Genomic DNA, 17479 nt, shown 5'->3' with positions numbered 1-17479 from the left:
CACCACCACCACCGTTCGACGCCTCGCGGGACTTTGTGATAAGGCGAGAGATATAGAGCCCGGAAGGAGCGTAAGCGACGGCGTCCGACGCACGGCGCAGAGAGGGAAGGAGGCGGCGATGGCAGCGATCCCAACGATTTCGTCTACCTTCCTTCCATGTCGATCTCTTTTCGGTGGCGTCAGCAGGAATTCCAGCCCCTTTCCCCGCTTCAGGAACCCTAAATCCTTCCGTATCCGAGCTGCCAAGCTTCCCGCTGGGGTACGCCGTCTCCCATCCTGCGACACTCGGCTCTTCATCTTCTCCTCCTCCTTCACCTGTGATGGATATCAAGAGGCCGCTTTCCCATGGATTCTCAGGTGGAAGCGCCCAAGGTGGAACCGAAGCTCACGGCGCCATTCCTTGGCTTCACAAGAACTGCAGAGGTGTGGAACTCAAGAGCATGCATGATTGGCATCGTTGGAACCTTCATCGTAGAGCTGGTGGGTTCTCCTCCTCTTACCTCAGTAGGAGTTCTCGGCCTGTCTTGAATTCTATAACTCAGCTCTCTTGATTGATCTCTCAGATACTTAACAAGGGGATACTGCAGATACTTGGAGTAGAAGTGGGCAAAGGACTCGACCTCCCTCTCTAACCTGAGCAAATGAACCGCAGCAACCACAGATGAACTGTGTAATCATGCAGATAAGCTGTACTCTTTGTCTCCATCCAATGCTGTGTTTCTAAATGCTGCTACTCTTTTATCTTTAGTTTATATCATGTTGATCAAAGAGGTTGAAACATAATTCATCAGTATCTTCATATCAAGCATCAATGAAATCAAAGACCAATCAATGTGCAGAGTGCATGCATGCATGCAAATGGTTTGGGCACTGAATCTGTAGATGACATGCAAAATGAGAAGAATAACATGTCCATCAATGATAAGGATAAACTGAACTGGAAACAAAAATTGTGTATCAAGACATACCATCCCATGATCAAATAAAAGGGGAAATGACCTTAAAATCCTAAACAAAGACCTAGTCCTCTCTTTTTAGCATCTCTTTACAGGGATATTAACCTTGTACAGACCATGTTCTCCTCTGTAGGGCATCATCAGTAAATATTAGCCACCTGAGCCTCAGCCTTAGCATGATTTAGCTAGATTTCAAATTACAAATGTACAAGTTTCGGTACACCACGACATTCTTATTTCCAACCAAGCTTGTACAAAACCTAAATAGATAGAAAAGAGGGAGCTAAAAGAAGCCTCAGTTAGCTGTACAACTTCATCCTTGCGCCATGTAAGAGGGGTAGGACGACGACGACGACGACTGAACTCCGATCCTCCTCTCTGCAGGGAAAAGGATCTCGGAAACTGGTTAGATAGATTAAATCAAAAGCAATAACAACAAGAAGAAGAACAATCTTTAGAACAATTTTTAGTAGCATCACCTATTTCCTACATATGTCCGATACTTAAGTTGAGAAAGTGGATATTGAGCATAGAACTTTTTGAGATCAATAGCAAGTCTTCTATACTACAACGATAAGTTCATGAATTAAAAGAAACAATTAGGGAAATCAATATGCTCACCTCCAGCCGCGACTAGTTTCTCTACGCGTGCAACTATATGCTTCCCGTAAGTATACTTTTTCAGTGCATTCAAGTGGACCTTTATCCGTGAGAGGATCAGTTCTCGCTGTTGATCATCGCAGGTCTCTAATACTTTCTGTACAACGTAGTTAGCAAATTGATCTTTCATCATCGCCTGCCACCCATGAAGGGAACAAAAAGGGCAAAGAACGTAAGTGATACAAACTGCAACATCATTCCTCTTTTATCTTTGGATCAAAATCAATTATCAACCACAAAACTAAGTATCATGGAAACAATTAACTTCAAAATTAGGGCTTCTTGCTATTAACGACACACCGGTACATTAAATGTTGAAACAATCAACATAAACCTGACATTTTGTTTCGGGGATTAAAAAATATCGGTACAGATCATGACTAATTACACAATCAATGAGCATTAAAAACTTAGTCAACAGGAAGGTCCTTCTATTAACATAATGCTTCAAAAATGTATAAAAGATGCTAAAAATAATAATGAAAGAAGATTATACAATCATATCTGAATGATATATCTATTTTTATGGTTGGAAAGATCCATGTAGCTTATCCCATATAGTTGAGTTATCGCAGCTGGTTTATATCTTTTTGACCATGAAAAGATCAACATTAGAGGCGAAAAAATGACACCACATGCAAAGACTGCAAAAAGTGTCACCTAATTTTTGCATAAATATCCAAAGTGCAAACAAGGTTATCAGCTAAAACAGTGTCCGAGAAATCAGCCATAATACATGCTCAAAACAGGGAAGTATATTCAATCAATAACATAATAGTTCAAAAAAATTGCATATCTTAGACATGGGTGACAAACCTGGAGAGGCTCATTTTCGTCGGTCGAGCCTAGCATCTCGTTCACCAAAAGTTGGCGTTCCTCGAGATTCCCGAATGTCAAACATTTCTCGACAACATTTGATGCAAACTTCTGTTGGCTCATCTGAACAATTTGCCCAGTTAATTTCTTAATGATCACTGACCGCTCATGAGGCTTCCCATGCTCCAGTACATGCTGTCAAGATTTAAGCTGTCAATCCAACGATATTTGAACAAAAACAGATATCGCAATTGAGTAAACGATAAACCGAGCAGAAGTTACATCCTCCTGTAACATAAAACAATACAGAGAAAACACAAGCTGGAAAGAGCAATCATACATCCAAGTCTTCAGGAATTCACAAACCAAAGCAGCAGCACTGAAGGCTCCAACTCACGAGGAAATATTGGATTAGTATGATAACAAAGATGTTTCGCCAACTTCCGACAAAGAAAGACATTCCATTACATTATGTACAAGTCTACTCAGTCCTTTGTATATATGTAAGATATCTACCAAAGATTTCTATAATTACTTTAGCAAAAGAGCAAAGCACTAAGATGAATCCATTGACCAAACATTAAGCAACAACTTAGCATGTTAAAATACGGTTAAGAAGCTTCGAATCCTAGGAATAGAAGATATATCGTGTGCCATCATAAGGTGACCAAACAATTAGTTAATCCATGTCTTGTTGGAAAATATTGAGAAAGCATCTTGGCAAATATTTGAAAAGCGCCTTATGAAATGTAACTTTAAGAGTCGCCGACAAATTGTTCCAAGGCATCCATAAGATTAGAGATAGTACACAGTTTATGATGTGTGTATGCATAATATTGTGCAATGACTAGTCATAAGGAAGCAATCTTAGCATGGATGGATATTTGTGACAGAATGATAAACGTATGAGAAAGAAGAAAAAACTCATGTTCTTGAGGTTCCTTAAGCTGGCTCTCACCCACCTTCAGAAAGTATGATTAGGAGACCATGTAAATTATCACAAAAAGGATGTTCGGAAGATTAAATAGTTCATCTAAACACATCCTTGGAACAAACTGATACCGGTTACGCAACTAGGTAACAGGAGTACTAGAGACATGACAAACCTGGACAACATAATTACCATACTGGTCCTTCGCCAACATGCAAACAGATTGCAAAATCTCTTCCATGACAATCTGCTGAGTGTTAGGATCATCACAGTGCTCCAACACCCTCTGAGACAAAAGCAACAACGAAGTGCAGATAAACCTGTTTTCACATCTAGTATCAACACATGGAAGTCTCAAAATGAAGGACTGGCTGAACCTGTATGACACGGCAACCGTAAGGATGAGTAGATAGGGTCACGACTTGACCGTAGAAGGTTGAGATGATAAATTGAATTGCATCCTCCGGAACACACTCAATACATTTTTGAATTACATGATTCCCGTTTTGATCACGCACACAGCGCAGGACATGCCCATCAAGCTCTGAAACCATTTGTATCTTCTGGTCCAAGTCAACTACTTCAATTGCCTGAAGCAACAGATAAAAGAGTGGATTGGCCTCGTGCAAAAATTATACTCAACTACTAGCATACTTTTAGATAATAAACATCTAAGGCCAATTACAATGATATAGAATCCTCAAATCAGCTTCTGAAGTTCATGATGTGTAAGATCTGCTATTAAGTATGAATTTAGACCGTGCAAAATGAGACAAGTCTAAGAACAATGAGGAGAATTCTCATATCAGCAAACATGCTTCCACTTTTGAAGCAACATTTTATCATTCCAGAATCAATATGGCACTTCTTTTAGCTTCACTAATTACTAAGACCTACTTGTCGAATTCAGAATGGCCGCTAAAACAAGGCACCATGAACAAGCCAAAAAAATTACAGTTCTAGGAGGGTCAATACCATATCCTGGCTCCCACTTTGTGTAGGTCTTAGACCATTCAGATCCTAGTGGCCATATGATTCTGTCTATGGTCTAAAGCTATTGAGCAATGGTGAGGCTATTGGTTCACATCATCAAAATCTAAAGCAATCAAAAGCAAGACTAACAAGAGGTTTTTTACCATAAAAGTTGGCGAGCCATTAAAACGATTCTCTGATGCACTGAAATTTACAAAATGAATCTGGCAGTTCCCTATTGAGTTGTTATATGTGAATTAAAAAAGGAGGGAATGGTGGTTGTACTTTTACATTTGCATTTTGCATGAATGCAAGTATGCTAAAGTTGGGTTAGAACCCACTATGATGGTCTGAGGCCTCCAGTATATTCCCTGAACATCAATCATGTAGGTTTAAAATTGAAGATTAGTTTTATTGGACATGAACTATGATGTCACAAAGCACATAGATGAAGATTCATGCTTTTTAAACATTCTAACATAAGCATTAAATGGACAAAAAGATTAGCACTTACACATCATAGAATAAATACTGATATGATAAAGAATAAGATGCATCAAAAAGTTCAAAAATTTTCAGTGTATTCATCTAAAAATATTTAGATCAAAACCAACTGTTTGGTTATTTAATCGGAATAGCATATATCATCTTTTTACACAACAATGCTTCTTACACCATCTATTTTGTGTTAGTTTCAAGAAAGCACAAGGTATGCAAATCATATCCATGTTTATAGATAAGTCACTGATTAGCTTCATTCAACAATGTTAGCCCCAAAAGAGCCATCAAGATATCTATTATTTCGGAGAAATTCCTGATAATTGGTTAAACTCCCTATTCATCTCCATGTCATTGCAAGTGCACGTTTCCCAACTTTTGATCGAATCCATGTTTTTTTTCGTAAGATGCCAACCAGCAAATCAGGAATTTCCTTTTCATCCATTTTCATAACAGTAAAGGTTTATATGAACAGCTTTCATCTCACAACAAGCCAAAATTTATAGTGCTTAGTCTATATATTAGGACTATAGAGGACTTCTTGACATCTCAGATGATGACAACAGAAAAATAATTACAGAAATTAAATTTGGATGATATATCAGCTGTAATAATTACAAATCTGTGTAGACCAATCTCATAATTATTAATTTCTTAAGATAAAGGGCAAATGAAGAGAATGAATGGTGCATGTCAATGAAACAGTAAAATTACATGTGCGTGAGCAAAGAAGTACATTTCACTCACATTAAAACTATTGCTCATCCACACAAAAGTTGGAAGTAGCAGAAGCAAAAGAGAATTAAAGCACAACAAAAAAGAATTAATTAATTAATTTCTTAGAAGATAGAAATATAATACAATCTAAAATATAAATTACTAATCAGATATTCGGAGCTACAATACCTTCTGGATCACTCGGCACCCATACATCTGCAGGCTGAGTGCCAATACATGCCCATTCAGCTGATTAGCTAATTCCCTTCTCTGAGCCACTGATCCATGATCAAAGAACTAAAAGGAGGGAAAATTTTGAACCCTTATGAAGTGATTCATCATAAAATATCCAAAAAATATACGCTGAAACAACAGAACTACAGAATCTGATTGTATTTGGAACAATATTACCTTCTGGACCACATAATTCCCAAAAACATCAGTCATCAGAGAAAGAGCATGAGGCACTATCTCATCAAAAACCATGTTTTTTTCATCAGTTGTAGCTGTTTCAAGTTTTTGCTGTATAAAACGGCTCCCATACTGATCAGCACTGCACATAAAGGTAAAAACTAATAGTTCAAGTATCCATAAGATCATCATAAATGTTAAATGTAACAGAGAACTAATTGAAAGAATTTAAAATGGTTGCATTCTTGAAAATTTTGAGATAGTACCAGGCAAAACAATAACATGAGGAAAAGATACTTAAGAGTTAAGATAGTTCGGACCAAAGTACTAGTTAGGGTGAGATGATCAGCGAGGTTAGCATTTCCAGGAGGTAGAAAAAGACCAATGAAGCCTTCGAAACAACAAGAAAGGACAAGCAACCGCAGATCATCTAGCTCATTAACTCTCTATCGATGGCAAGCAACAATCCATGATTCCACCGCCAAATAGCGGTGAGTAACAACTTGTTATCATTTGTTGTTGTGTTAGCTAGTAAATTAGAAACTCACAATATAAGAATGATAACCACTACCCTACACAGTTGAGAATGAAAACCAAAAAGAGTAATACAAGCAGTTATAAAGATACTTGAAAAAAGGCGTATTAAAGCAAGATCGGTAAGAAGTCACAAGGCCTTTGCCCTCATAATCCTTGGGTATATCTAATACAGAAAACCTTCTATACATGTGAACAATATACATATAGATTAATGTGGAACAAGGAAATGTAAATCAGCAAGATAACATGGTAATTCAATTTGTGATTCTTCTATATAAGTTGAAGATCATCATGTACATGAGGTATCATGATCCAAATCATAAGCGAAAGAAATTAAGATGTCAAGACCACATGAAAGTTGTGTATACCTGAACTCAACCACATGGCCAGCAATCTCAGCCAGCTCAAAGCATCTAGTCTTATTGCTCTTAAATTCATCCAAGAGGGATGATGGAAAACGTTCATCTATGTTACCAGTGGGATCAGAATGCCAAGAGCCCAAAACGCTTCCACTTAAATTTCTTAAGTTGGAGGAAAACCGCATGTTCCGCTCACTGAGATTAAGAGGGCTGCCGTGTCCAACTGGAGAAGCAATAGAACTTGCTAAAGGACTACCTGGATATAAATTTCCCAAGCCAAAAGCTGGATTACCATAGTAACTATGATTTAGTCTCCCAGATTTACTCAGAAATGGCATGTTATACTGATTCTCTTGTTGAAGCAAAGACTCAACATAAGCTTTCGGAATCCCAAGCAAATCTGCATAAGAATTTCCCATATAACCCCTCTCCAAGGAAGGATCACAACAGTTAGCTGCAATTTGTGCTGTATATTCAGCTGCTTTCAAGTACTGAACATAGAGTGGATCATTAAGGGATGTCTCAAGAGCTGCAGCTGCAGTTTGATTACCAATCCTACTAAGAGTTTGCAAGTCTGCTGGCCCAGCTAAATTTGGTGATGCAAAGAGTCCACCTCCTAAAGCCCTTGATTCCATTCCAGATGCAACTGCAGATGCAGCAACAGCACCTTCAAACAGAGGAGGCAGGTTTCCCGAGCCAACATGATTTAGCAAGGTTGTCGGCAATGTCAAATTCTCAGAGTATGCATTCAGGCCAGAACTTGCAAAAGCTCCATTTGCATTCTCAAGATTCTGGTAGTGAGGAGATGAACTGCCAGCAGTGGAAATATAAGGTGAAGGTGCTTGGAGATATGAATTACCAGATGGAACATAAGACCTTTGAGATTCAATTAGCCCATTTAACCCTGACCCTGAGTTTATCAGTTCCGCTTGACCTCCGGAACTATTATAGGAATCAGGGTAAGAAAACTTAGTTGACTTTGAAATAGACTGCATACTTGGATATTCTGGATCAGAACTTTTGAGGATATTCTGTGCCTTAACATTGTTTTGGCCAGATTGTGAAGAAAAAAGAGTGTTATGGCGATCGTCAAACCTCTGCTGAAGCTTTGGCTGTGTAAAATTATCATCAGCTGCAGTACCAATGTCTGACAGGTTAAAACCTGATAAGGCAGCTATCAGATCATTAGATTCGAGTGTACTTGATGAGGCAGCACCGACAGAGGATGAATCATTAGCCTTTTCATCAGAGGCTCGAGTCCTTGGACCTCCATGTGGAAGGCAAGGACTAGGTGCCCTTGCAACCAGCTGGGCATCAGGAGTAGTGCTTCGCCGCAGGGATGAGCCAACAACAGATGCAAAACTGTGAGTCAATGGCACACTAACTTTCTCAGGTCCATTGTTGCTTTGGGGATATGCACCAAATTGTTGCCCATTAAGCAATGCACTTTCTTTATGTAACGGAAACTGTGTAGTAGCAGAAGATGATGACTCGAGACCATTAACAAAGGCATTACGAGTTGCAGGGTGCGATTGATGGGCTGATATTGGACTTTTGCAAACAAGTTCATCCTAGAATAATCAATGGCCATATTATAACAAAGGATATAAATCAAGCAATCCAGAATGATATTCAAATTTCAAAGAGAGCAAGAGAGGAGAAATCAAAACTATGAACAATTAAAATTTATGTACAGAAGAAATAAATCGACTGATATATGTTTATCATCCAGAACAGGGAATGGGTGACGACATGGTCAATGTCCGAGGTTGCCCCTGTAAGCTGATGCATGGAGGCTGATCCTAAGGTTTGAATTCATGACGAGCAAGCCGATTAATACCTCTATTTGTCATATTACAAGCAGGATGTCATGCTAAAATGAATGGTAACACAAAGAAAAGACTTTTGTTTGCCATTGAGTGTCACCTGAACAACATCAGCAAAGCTCTTCTGGCGCCCAATCGACAGCCCAATCAAGCCATCTCCTTTATCTAGCCATTCCCCCGATCCTGCCGCCTTTGCCGGCTCCGCCGGGTGCTCCTCCAGCTGACCAAACACCGGTTGCTTCAGAAAGAGTGATCGGCCGTCCCCTTCCTCCCTGCAGTTTATTTTCCTCCTATCCTCGATCCCTCCCACGACCGAGCTCCCCACTTGAAGCCTCTGCGTGGATCTCCAGTCCTCCTTGGAAAGCACCGGCGGCGGCAGTCGAGGGTTCAGATTCACATGGGAGTAGTAATAGGAGACGTAAGCTGGATTGGAAAGGAGTTCCTCCTCTGTCGAAAACCCATATCCGTTCTTTGCCGTCGAAAAATCTGGCATGCCGGACGCGACCTCGCGCCCAAGGATTCCTCCCAAGGCGGTGAGAGAACCCTCAACCGTGGGTGGAGCGGAGCCACTCCGGTAAACGTTGAGCTCCCTCTCTCGATCCATCGCCTCTTGCCTCCTCTGTTCCCTGCGGAGCAAACCCAGCTCCTTCTCCAACTCCTCTCCGCCAAAACCATCCCCGCCGCTCCCGATCACGGACCGGACTCCCATATCCGACAGCATCGTCAGTGGGCTCTCAGTGACCATTCCACGAACACGAAAAGAGGGCAGAAATCAAGCCGATACCTGAGAAAAGAAGAAAACAAGAACAAGAAGAGCGGAAAAAACGCAGCTTTAGCAGTTCCCGACCTCACGAACTTCAAGAACAGTAGGGTTTCGCCAAAAAGATCGAATCTTTTCCATCAACACGAGTACTCACATCATTTCCCGGTCGCAGACCCAAAATCCTCAGCTCGAACGCGGCAAGAACGAGCATGGCGACGCCCGGGGGAATCGGGCGGTGCCAGATCCCACTTTTTCTCGGGGAATCCAAGAGATTGGTGCAAAAAGCTTCGATCTTTATGTCCGCAGCCTCAAATCGCCGGGCGATCGCCGATCCATTCCGCCATCTCTCATCGGGAAACCCCGTTCCGAACTTTCCCACTACGAGCCCCCACCGTAAGCTGCCATGGACACAGCAAGGGGGCGGGGTTGATAAAGGGCAAGGAACGATCAATCTGGGCCCTCTGATCAGCGTACGGACGGCAGCGATCGCTCCGAGCTCATACAAGAAACCCTTTAGGGTTTTATCCCAATTGTTTAATGAGCCGAAATGTTACTGAATCTAATGCGGATTCAAACCGCATTTCCCTTCTTTGATGAGTCCAAAAACCGACAATTAAATCCCAACTCTCGGACAATAAACCAGATTTATTACCTAATCCGTCACGTTAATGAAGGATTTATTGTTTTATTGATCGCGATGTAATCTCAGAAGCGACACGAGGTTAGAATTGGATTCTGTCACGTGTCTCACACGTGAGCGGACATGTTGGGGGCTCTAATTATTATTATTCCTGTGGATATGTTTTTCTTGAGATATTTTCCTAAAGGGAATCCCTGTAGCTAGGATTCCGTGTCGGGGCCCGACAGAGTTCAGGATTTTCCCCCGCAATCCCAATCGGAGCTCATCTATATGAGAGGAAAAATCCTGAATCGTGAATGGGAACGAATATCATATTCCTCGAGCCGATTGAGTCCATGAAACGATACGTGGAAGAACGTTGAAGGTGTTACGATGATGACGACCAAGTAGAAATCATCTGAGATAAGCAAGAATAGGTTCTCATGGGACTCATTCCTGATGTTTTCGTGTAATCTTAGGTGAGACCAGAAGCAATTCTGGGTCAAGGTTGGGTATCCACCGAGGTAGGAAGCAGAGAGAAGGTTAAGGAAATGGCGAGTAGATGATGTATGTTGTGGATTAGGTTTACGTATTCACCATCTCATTCCGGGAATTCTATTGGTGGTTGAGAATGGTTAACCTGCCCGATTACTTCCCTAATCCTCCTCACAACATTAAGCCCACGCCATCTCTTTTATCTCTCTCTCTCTCTCTCTCTCTCTCTCTCTCGATCCTCCAACTACTGTTGCCATTCCTTTCGGCTAGCGGACGTAGAAGAAACCATGGATGCTGACCGGAGCTCCAAGGCACGCTCCTTAATGACGTCGACCCTTTCCCTTACTTCATGCTCATCGTCTTTGAGACGTCGGGCTTGCTCCTGTGGCCCGTGCTACGTCTGCTCGGCCTCAGGCTCACGGTGTTTGTGGCTGTGGCGGGAGTCCGAGAGTCAGAGGTCGAAGCGGTGGCGAGGGCTGTGCTGCCCAAGTCCTATATGGACGATGTGGGTGTGGCGGCGTGGAACGTGTTCGGAAGCTCGGTGGAGCGCCGGGTGGTGGTGGCAAGGTGGGCGAGGATGGTTGTGCAAAGGGTTGCAATGGATCACCTTGAAGTGGACGAGGTGGTCGGGCGGGAGCTCGAGGTTGGCCGGTGCGGATACGCCACTGGATTCCTCAGGAGAGCTGAGGAGACGCTGGCGAAGCAGGTGGAGACGATCTGCGGAGGTGAGAAGGCTGATGTAGACATGCAGGCCGGAGTCGGCACAGTCGTTCTCATCTTTCTGCAAGCAACTGCACTGCACGCCGTTTTCTATTGACGCAACACAGAGCAGAGAAGCAAGCCGGCCAACGCCGGTCATCTTCCACGACGGCCGGCTCGTGCGCCGCCCCACGACGCTCACGGCCCTCCTCATCATTCTCTGGATTCCGCTCGGCGTTGTGATCGCCTTCATCCGAATCGCGGTGGGTCTGCTAGTCCCCATATGGGTAATCCCTTACATTGCTCGCTCACCGTGCGAGGTCGGCACGGTGGTCCCGCCTGTCACCGGCTCTACCACCGGCTTCCTCTTCGTCTGCACCCACCGCACTCTCATGGACATGGTGGTCCTGGCCACGGTCCTCGGGCGCAAGGTTCCCGCCGTCACCTACTCCATCTCCCGGCTTTCGGAGATCCTGTCGCTGATACGCACCGTGCGGTTGAGGAGGGACCGCCAAGCGGACGCGGAGGGCATCAGGGCCGAGCTCGCCAACGGCGACCTGGTGGTGTGCGGAGGGCACCACATGCAGGGAACCCTTCCTGCTCCGGTTCAGCGCCCTCTTCGCCGAGCTAACGGACCGCAGCGTGCCGGTGGCCATGAACTACCGCGTCGGCCTCCTTCACGCGACGGCGCGAGGGGGTGGAAGGCGACGGACCCCATCTCCTTCTTCATGAACCCGCGGCCCATTCACGAGGTTACCTTTCTGAACCAGCTGCCGTTGGAGGCGACGAGCACCGCCGGGAAGAGCCCGCACGACGTCGCCAACTACGTGCAGCGGATCCTGGCGGCCTCGCTCGGGTTCGAATGCACCAAGTTCACGAGGAAGGATAAGTACCGGAAGCTCGCCGGCAAAGATGGGACGGTCAACTTCAAGTTGGCCACGTCACCGATGGAGCGGGTGAAGGAGGTGTTAGGGTTTCTGCGCTGCACGACATAACATGTTTGCATAGAGATGTCTTTCAATTAATTGTGATGGATTTGACCTTTAGTGACATGCCATGGCCATCCCTTTAATATAGGGCATCATTAGAAATGGAACCTGCACACATGCAGCCCATGCTATAGCTTGCTAATTTTTTTGGCGCAGTGGGAGTCCAACGTCCCCCATGCATGCCTATAAATATATGTAAAATTATTGCGAATTAATACATGTGTACATGTTAAAAGTATTATATACAAAAATTATAATATATATATATATATATCTATGATTGATTTATTAAAATTGAAAATAAACAAACCGGAGGTTTTTTTAATATAATTTGGTCTAATTTCTCTAGATCGGTTTGGTCCAGAATTGAATTTGGATCTTGTCTACCCATATCACCTACGTACTATTATTTAATTTAACCAAAATATACAAGTTAATTAATTTAGGTAATGTGTCATTGACTTCAAACGCACCAAATCTCACCATCTGCTTATTAGTCCGACACAAATATCAAAATTGGGTCCCTAAAGACCAGCTAGTATTTATTGCAAATTCCCCTTGCAAACCCATGAAACTAAACCAAATGCCTGTTCCTCCCCAATTTTCTAGGTTTAGAAGGGCGCATCCCTGTGAATGCTAACTAAGATTGGAGCAAAGTAAGAATTGGACTGGATTCAACCTAGTCTTGTGTGGAAATACCATGTAGACACCATACTTTGGAAACAACTCCTTGGTGTGTGTTGAGAAATATACACCACGGAAAGACGAATTCTGGCCTTAAAAACAGAAGGTTTGCGTCGAAGTCAGCGACATCCCAAATCGCCTTGTCGATCACACCTCCACATCGGAACCCAAAAGAAACCATCACGTTCTCTACACTTTCCTCTTGCCGATCGTCCTTTGTTCCGGCGTCTACCACTTCCTCCTCGAACGGCATAGGTGGCCGTCGCCAAGAAAGGTAGAGGAAGAAGACGAGAGGACGGACGGACGTACGTAGACGTTGGCCTCCTCAGGGGTAGTCTCTCCAGCAGATAAGCATGGTGACGCAACGGCGCATGATATAGAATCTTGCCCGCTGCTCCTTCACGAGGCTCGCGCACCGGCTCGGGAACGACCGCGCCTCCACCCTGCGTCTGCTGCCACTTTCCTCCCGCACGCCGGCGGACGCCTTCAACCGATTGCCACCCTCTTTCCTGTTCCCCTTCTTTGACAGCTTCCACTTCTCATCCATGTACAGCTCCGTCACGTTCTCCGATCCCTTTAGAGAGGAAAGGCGGGAGGACACAGAGAAACTGTTGTGTGGTATAACGAGAACTGCGAGAAGAAGGTAGTGGAGAGAAGTGGGATGGTCTAGAGACTTATATATAGAGCAGAGGCGGCTTTGGGTCCTCACCCACACACCCACATTTCTCGCTCTAATTACTGCCGCTCGCTTTTGGTCCACTGATGTGAACGAAATCTTCTCTGCCTTTGCTTGTCGTAGTGTATAGAAACAATAGCAACACTAAGTCCAACCATTACTTTCGACTTGCCGCTGCTGGTGCACTACTTCCTTTCTCCTTCGCCTCCTCCATTACTACGGCGGTGGATACACTAAAAAAAATCTTGAGGGATTTAGAGTGCACCGGTGGATTGCATGGAGACCAGCGCTTGTCTACAGTGAGAGGCAACGTCATGGCAAGGCAGCAACAGTGGAGGCCGTGGCAATGGCTGACAGCCCCAGTAGATACTTGGGACACTAGTGGAGCCCGACACAGCGTTGCACTGCACGCCTCTATGTTGCCAGTGGTACCGGTTGCACGACGAGCTGGCAGCAATGTCCACCACGGGAGCACAATTGACGACGAGAGGTAATATTGAAAGCAGGTTAGGCAGCTTCCCACCTGCATCATCAAGTCATTCCTTTATACATGATAATAGCATCATAACCTCAATTGGAATGAAGGAAATGAACCGCAATTCTGTGTTGCAGTTAGAAGCTGATATGGGTGGATGCCGTACTCGGTGTGACCACCATCTAGACATCCAGTGTCCTATATGGTTTCGGTATCTTCTCTCATGCATTGGTAGCCATTCGTGTGCAAGGCACACACACGTGGATCCAGCTCAAAGTTTAAAACGAGACAAAAGTTGAAAAGACCTCTAATCATAGCTATCAAATCAACATCATTTGCCATCAAGGATCCATTATATATATATATATATATATATATATATATATATATATATATATATATATATATATATATATATATATATATATATATATATATATATGAAATTTTGAAGAAAAAAAAACAATGATCATTTTGACTTTTCCCAAGATATTCCATTTTTTCATATATCTAAAAGGTCATCCCCTATTTATCATAATCCAAAGATATCATTCTAACAAGATAGTTGAATCGGTCTAATCTATGTATAAGATTCACATTGTCAATCACAGTATTTTTTATACTTTCGATAAAACATTTTAACTAAATAATAATACTGTAACTGAACCAAATTGATTTGGAACTCAATATATAAAAACATTATTTCAAATAAATAATAACAATCAAATATAAATACTTTTATATTATTTATAATATTTTTAAATATGCTTGTAATGTTTTACAAAATATTGTAACTCAGGAAATGGATCGAGCCTTATGAACCAATCCACCAAAAGGAATGAGATTTGCTATTGTGGTTTGTCAATGGTACTTTGAAGAATATGATAAAAAGAGATTGATTGAGAAATATGAAAAAGAGGATATTTTTGAAAAAAAAAAAAAACTAAAGGAATAACTTTTTACCAAGATTTCGTCCTACATAAGTTGTGAGTTAGCCGAAAGAAACACAGGTTTTAGCACTAACACAGTGGATCTAATTTCTTTCAGAATATGAGAGTACATGCCGTGGTGACGATTGAGAGAAGAATGAAAATCTCAATGAAAATATAGTTCGACTTCAACAGATGACAACCAGAGAGACTGCAGTTCATTTTCTTGTCATTTAGTGGACCCGTTCAGGAAGAAAAAATGCTACTTGAGGGAGGATCGTACAGATCACTGTAGATAAAATGACAAATTAAACCTACATGTTACTGATTTGAGAGGCCATTCCTCGTGTCACAAATATGATTAATGCGATGCATCGAGCTCAATCGCTATTCACCAAAATAAATGGCATATTGTTTTACGATTTAATTCGTTATCATAGTGATTGGTTCCATAAAAATCGATGATCTGTTCTAATGTTCTACTAATATGACAACTATTTCATCTGTAAAGATCATCGGGTTGAGTCGCAGGAATGGCAATAATTCAATATGACTCTCCTAACATATTTTTGTAATTTGGAGAACGATATATTCTTATTCGACAAGAACATATATATTGAATCAATCATTGAGAGAGAGAGAGAGAGAGAGAGGAAAAATAATGATCTGACATGCCTGAAAGATCAAAAGAGAATTGGACCGATATAGAAGCATTAATTGACAACTTAATGAGTTTGATTTAAGAGACATGGATGAGTGGAACAGATACCGAACTCAGGAATTAAAATATAATGGGGCTCATATATAAACAAGACAACGGCGTAATCTCTTAGCAGTGGTCAACTATCAAATAATCTTGACCAATATAACTTGCATCATAAGCAGTAGTAAATTTATCTTTCAAAATCACATGTAGTACTAGCATCATGTTTCTTTTCCCTCAACACATTAATGTCTGGTTTTAAGATGAATTAGGTGTTAAAGTGTTGAACCAGTAGAGTAGAGCCATTTATGATGAGGGCCAAACCGAAAAAAAGGGGATAGAGATTGTGTTGCTGATTTATATACGAACTGAGTGGTGTTCAAATCTCAAAAACAATCTTTCCACCGATCTACAGAACAACAAAGTATGTGAAAGTCGTTCTTATTTTTATAATGTGTAATGCATATTTTTATAATCTTCTATTTGATCCTTAAGAGGATAAGGATTCTGACCGCTAAAGAGCCTACGAAACGAACGGAAACAAAATCCTATTATTTCTATTCACTAAAAGGCTGTTCGAGAGTCAAAAGTTTCATCATCCATCTCAGGCCATAACGTACTGATTTGTGTGGATTCGTGTGCCGCCCAAGTTAGCAACACCACTTTGTGTATGTTTTAAGGGGGTTTACAAAGGACAAGTCTTGGCCTACGGGAGATGAAGAAGAACTTTGGCATGGGCGCTGCGAGCCCCCTTGTCTGCCATGTGCTGGATAGAAGATAGACTTCTTTTCAAGTCTTGTCGTCGCAAAAAAGACACCGGCACGGCTCGTGCCGAGCAGCATGGGCCAGTCCAAGGTTTGTATGCTAATACTGCTCGTTGGCCCACGCTACACTATTTGACCAGCCCTTGGCAGAAACATTAAGTGGAGGAAGTTAATGATTGCCATTAAAAGATGGAAGAAATCGAGAAGACTTTGAGCTAATCAAGGATTTGCAGACATTATATAAGTGGGGATTCTTAGTTCGTGAAACGATAATCTAATGTGGTCCGCCACGAAATAAAACTTAACACCTAAATTAACCTAAATATTTATATTAATATGTGCTCTTGATTAAATTGGAATCAAAACTAGTTTCTAATATAAATTGCATAAAACGTTTTACTTACGGGAGGAAGGAAGCATTGGAGCCAAGGCAGCACGCGCAGCAGGTTTCTTCATCGTCTTCGTTTGCGTTGGAATAACAGCGAGGCATGTTGGGTATGGAGACAGAACGCCGCAATGGAAGCGCAATGGCTGTATGAGTTCCACATGACACCATGTGATCTTTATGACATAAAACATACTCTTCCTCCCTGGTTGGATGGATGAAAGCTTTTTAGATCCATGAAACAAGAAAGAAAAATGCAGCTCTAATTCTTTCCGTTAATAAGACAGCAAGCTGAGATAATAGTAAACGACAGGAGTTGATTCCCTTTTGGACTACATCAAAGGAGGAGATGGAACTATGGTCGTTGGCCAAAACCATGTGGTTCCTGTCCTTCTTCACATCCCTTTTCTGTAAATTAAGGGAGTAATGTCTTGTCCGCTAAGCTAAGCTTATAAGATAATGTCTTTGCTTATCAGCTGTAGCTGTTCATTAACAATTGCGCCTAAAGTTCTCTTTCAGAAAAAGAGAAAAAAAGAAGAAGAAGTGAATTATGTCAAATTTTTTAAAGGAAACCTCTCGTACAAAAGCCTAGTGAAGAAAATGAATTAGTCAATG

The 17479-nt window shown here is 42.1% G+C and overlaps 1 protein-coding gene and 2 pseudogenes across 1 annotated transcript; 1 reads left to right on the top strand and 2 right to left on the bottom strand.

The window, feature by feature from the left end:
• Nucleotides 1–353: 353 nt before the first annotated feature.
• Nucleotides 354–976, bottom strand: LOC135625803 (uncharacterized; annotated as a pseudogene).
• LOC103969306 (pumilio homolog 2) lies at nucleotides 910–9858 on the bottom strand. Its single transcript, XM_009382802.3, has 10 exons — nucleotides 9601–9858; nucleotides 8784–9467; nucleotides 6867–8428; nucleotides 5962–6103; nucleotides 5740–5847; nucleotides 3741–3953; nucleotides 3539–3649; nucleotides 2433–2627; nucleotides 1578–1752; nucleotides 910–1334 (listed from the first exon to the last, which is right to left on the bottom strand). The coding sequence occupies exons 2-10, from the start codon at nucleotides 9426–9428 to the stop codon at nucleotides 1270–1272; spliced, it is 3216 nt and encodes a 1071-aa protein (XP_009381077.2). The 5' UTR covers nucleotides 9429–9467; nucleotides 9601–9858; the 3' UTR covers nucleotides 910–1269.
• LOC103969935 (glycerol-3-phosphate acyltransferase 5-like) lies at nucleotides 9656–12254 on the top strand (annotated as a pseudogene).
• Nucleotides 12255–17479: the final 5225 nt, after the last annotated feature.

The sequence above is a fragment of the Musa acuminata genome, chromosome BXJ2-10, assembly GCF_036884655.1.
Source record: "Musa acuminata AAA Group cultivar baxijiao chromosome BXJ2-10, Cavendish_Baxijiao_AAA, whole genome shotgun sequence".
NCBI lineage: Eukaryota > Viridiplantae > Streptophyta > Magnoliopsida > Zingiberales > Musaceae > Musa > Musa acuminata.
This window is presented reverse-complemented; position numbering and strand designations above follow the sequence as displayed.

Excerpts from the sequence above, each read along its gene's own strand:
- LOC103969306 (XM_009382802.3), bottom strand. The coding sequence starts at position 9,428 with ATGGTCACTGAGAGCCCACTGACGATGCTGTCGGATATGGGAGTCCGG. Across the intron at positions 6,104-6,866 it reads GGCCATGTGGTTGAGTTCAG|TGCTGATCAGTATGGGAGCC; the intron begins GTATACACAACT and ends CTTTATGTGCAG. Across the intron at positions 2,628-3,538 it reads ATGGTAATTATGTTGTCCAG|CATGTACTGGAGCATGGGAA; the intron begins GTTTGTCATGTC and ends AAATCTTGACAG.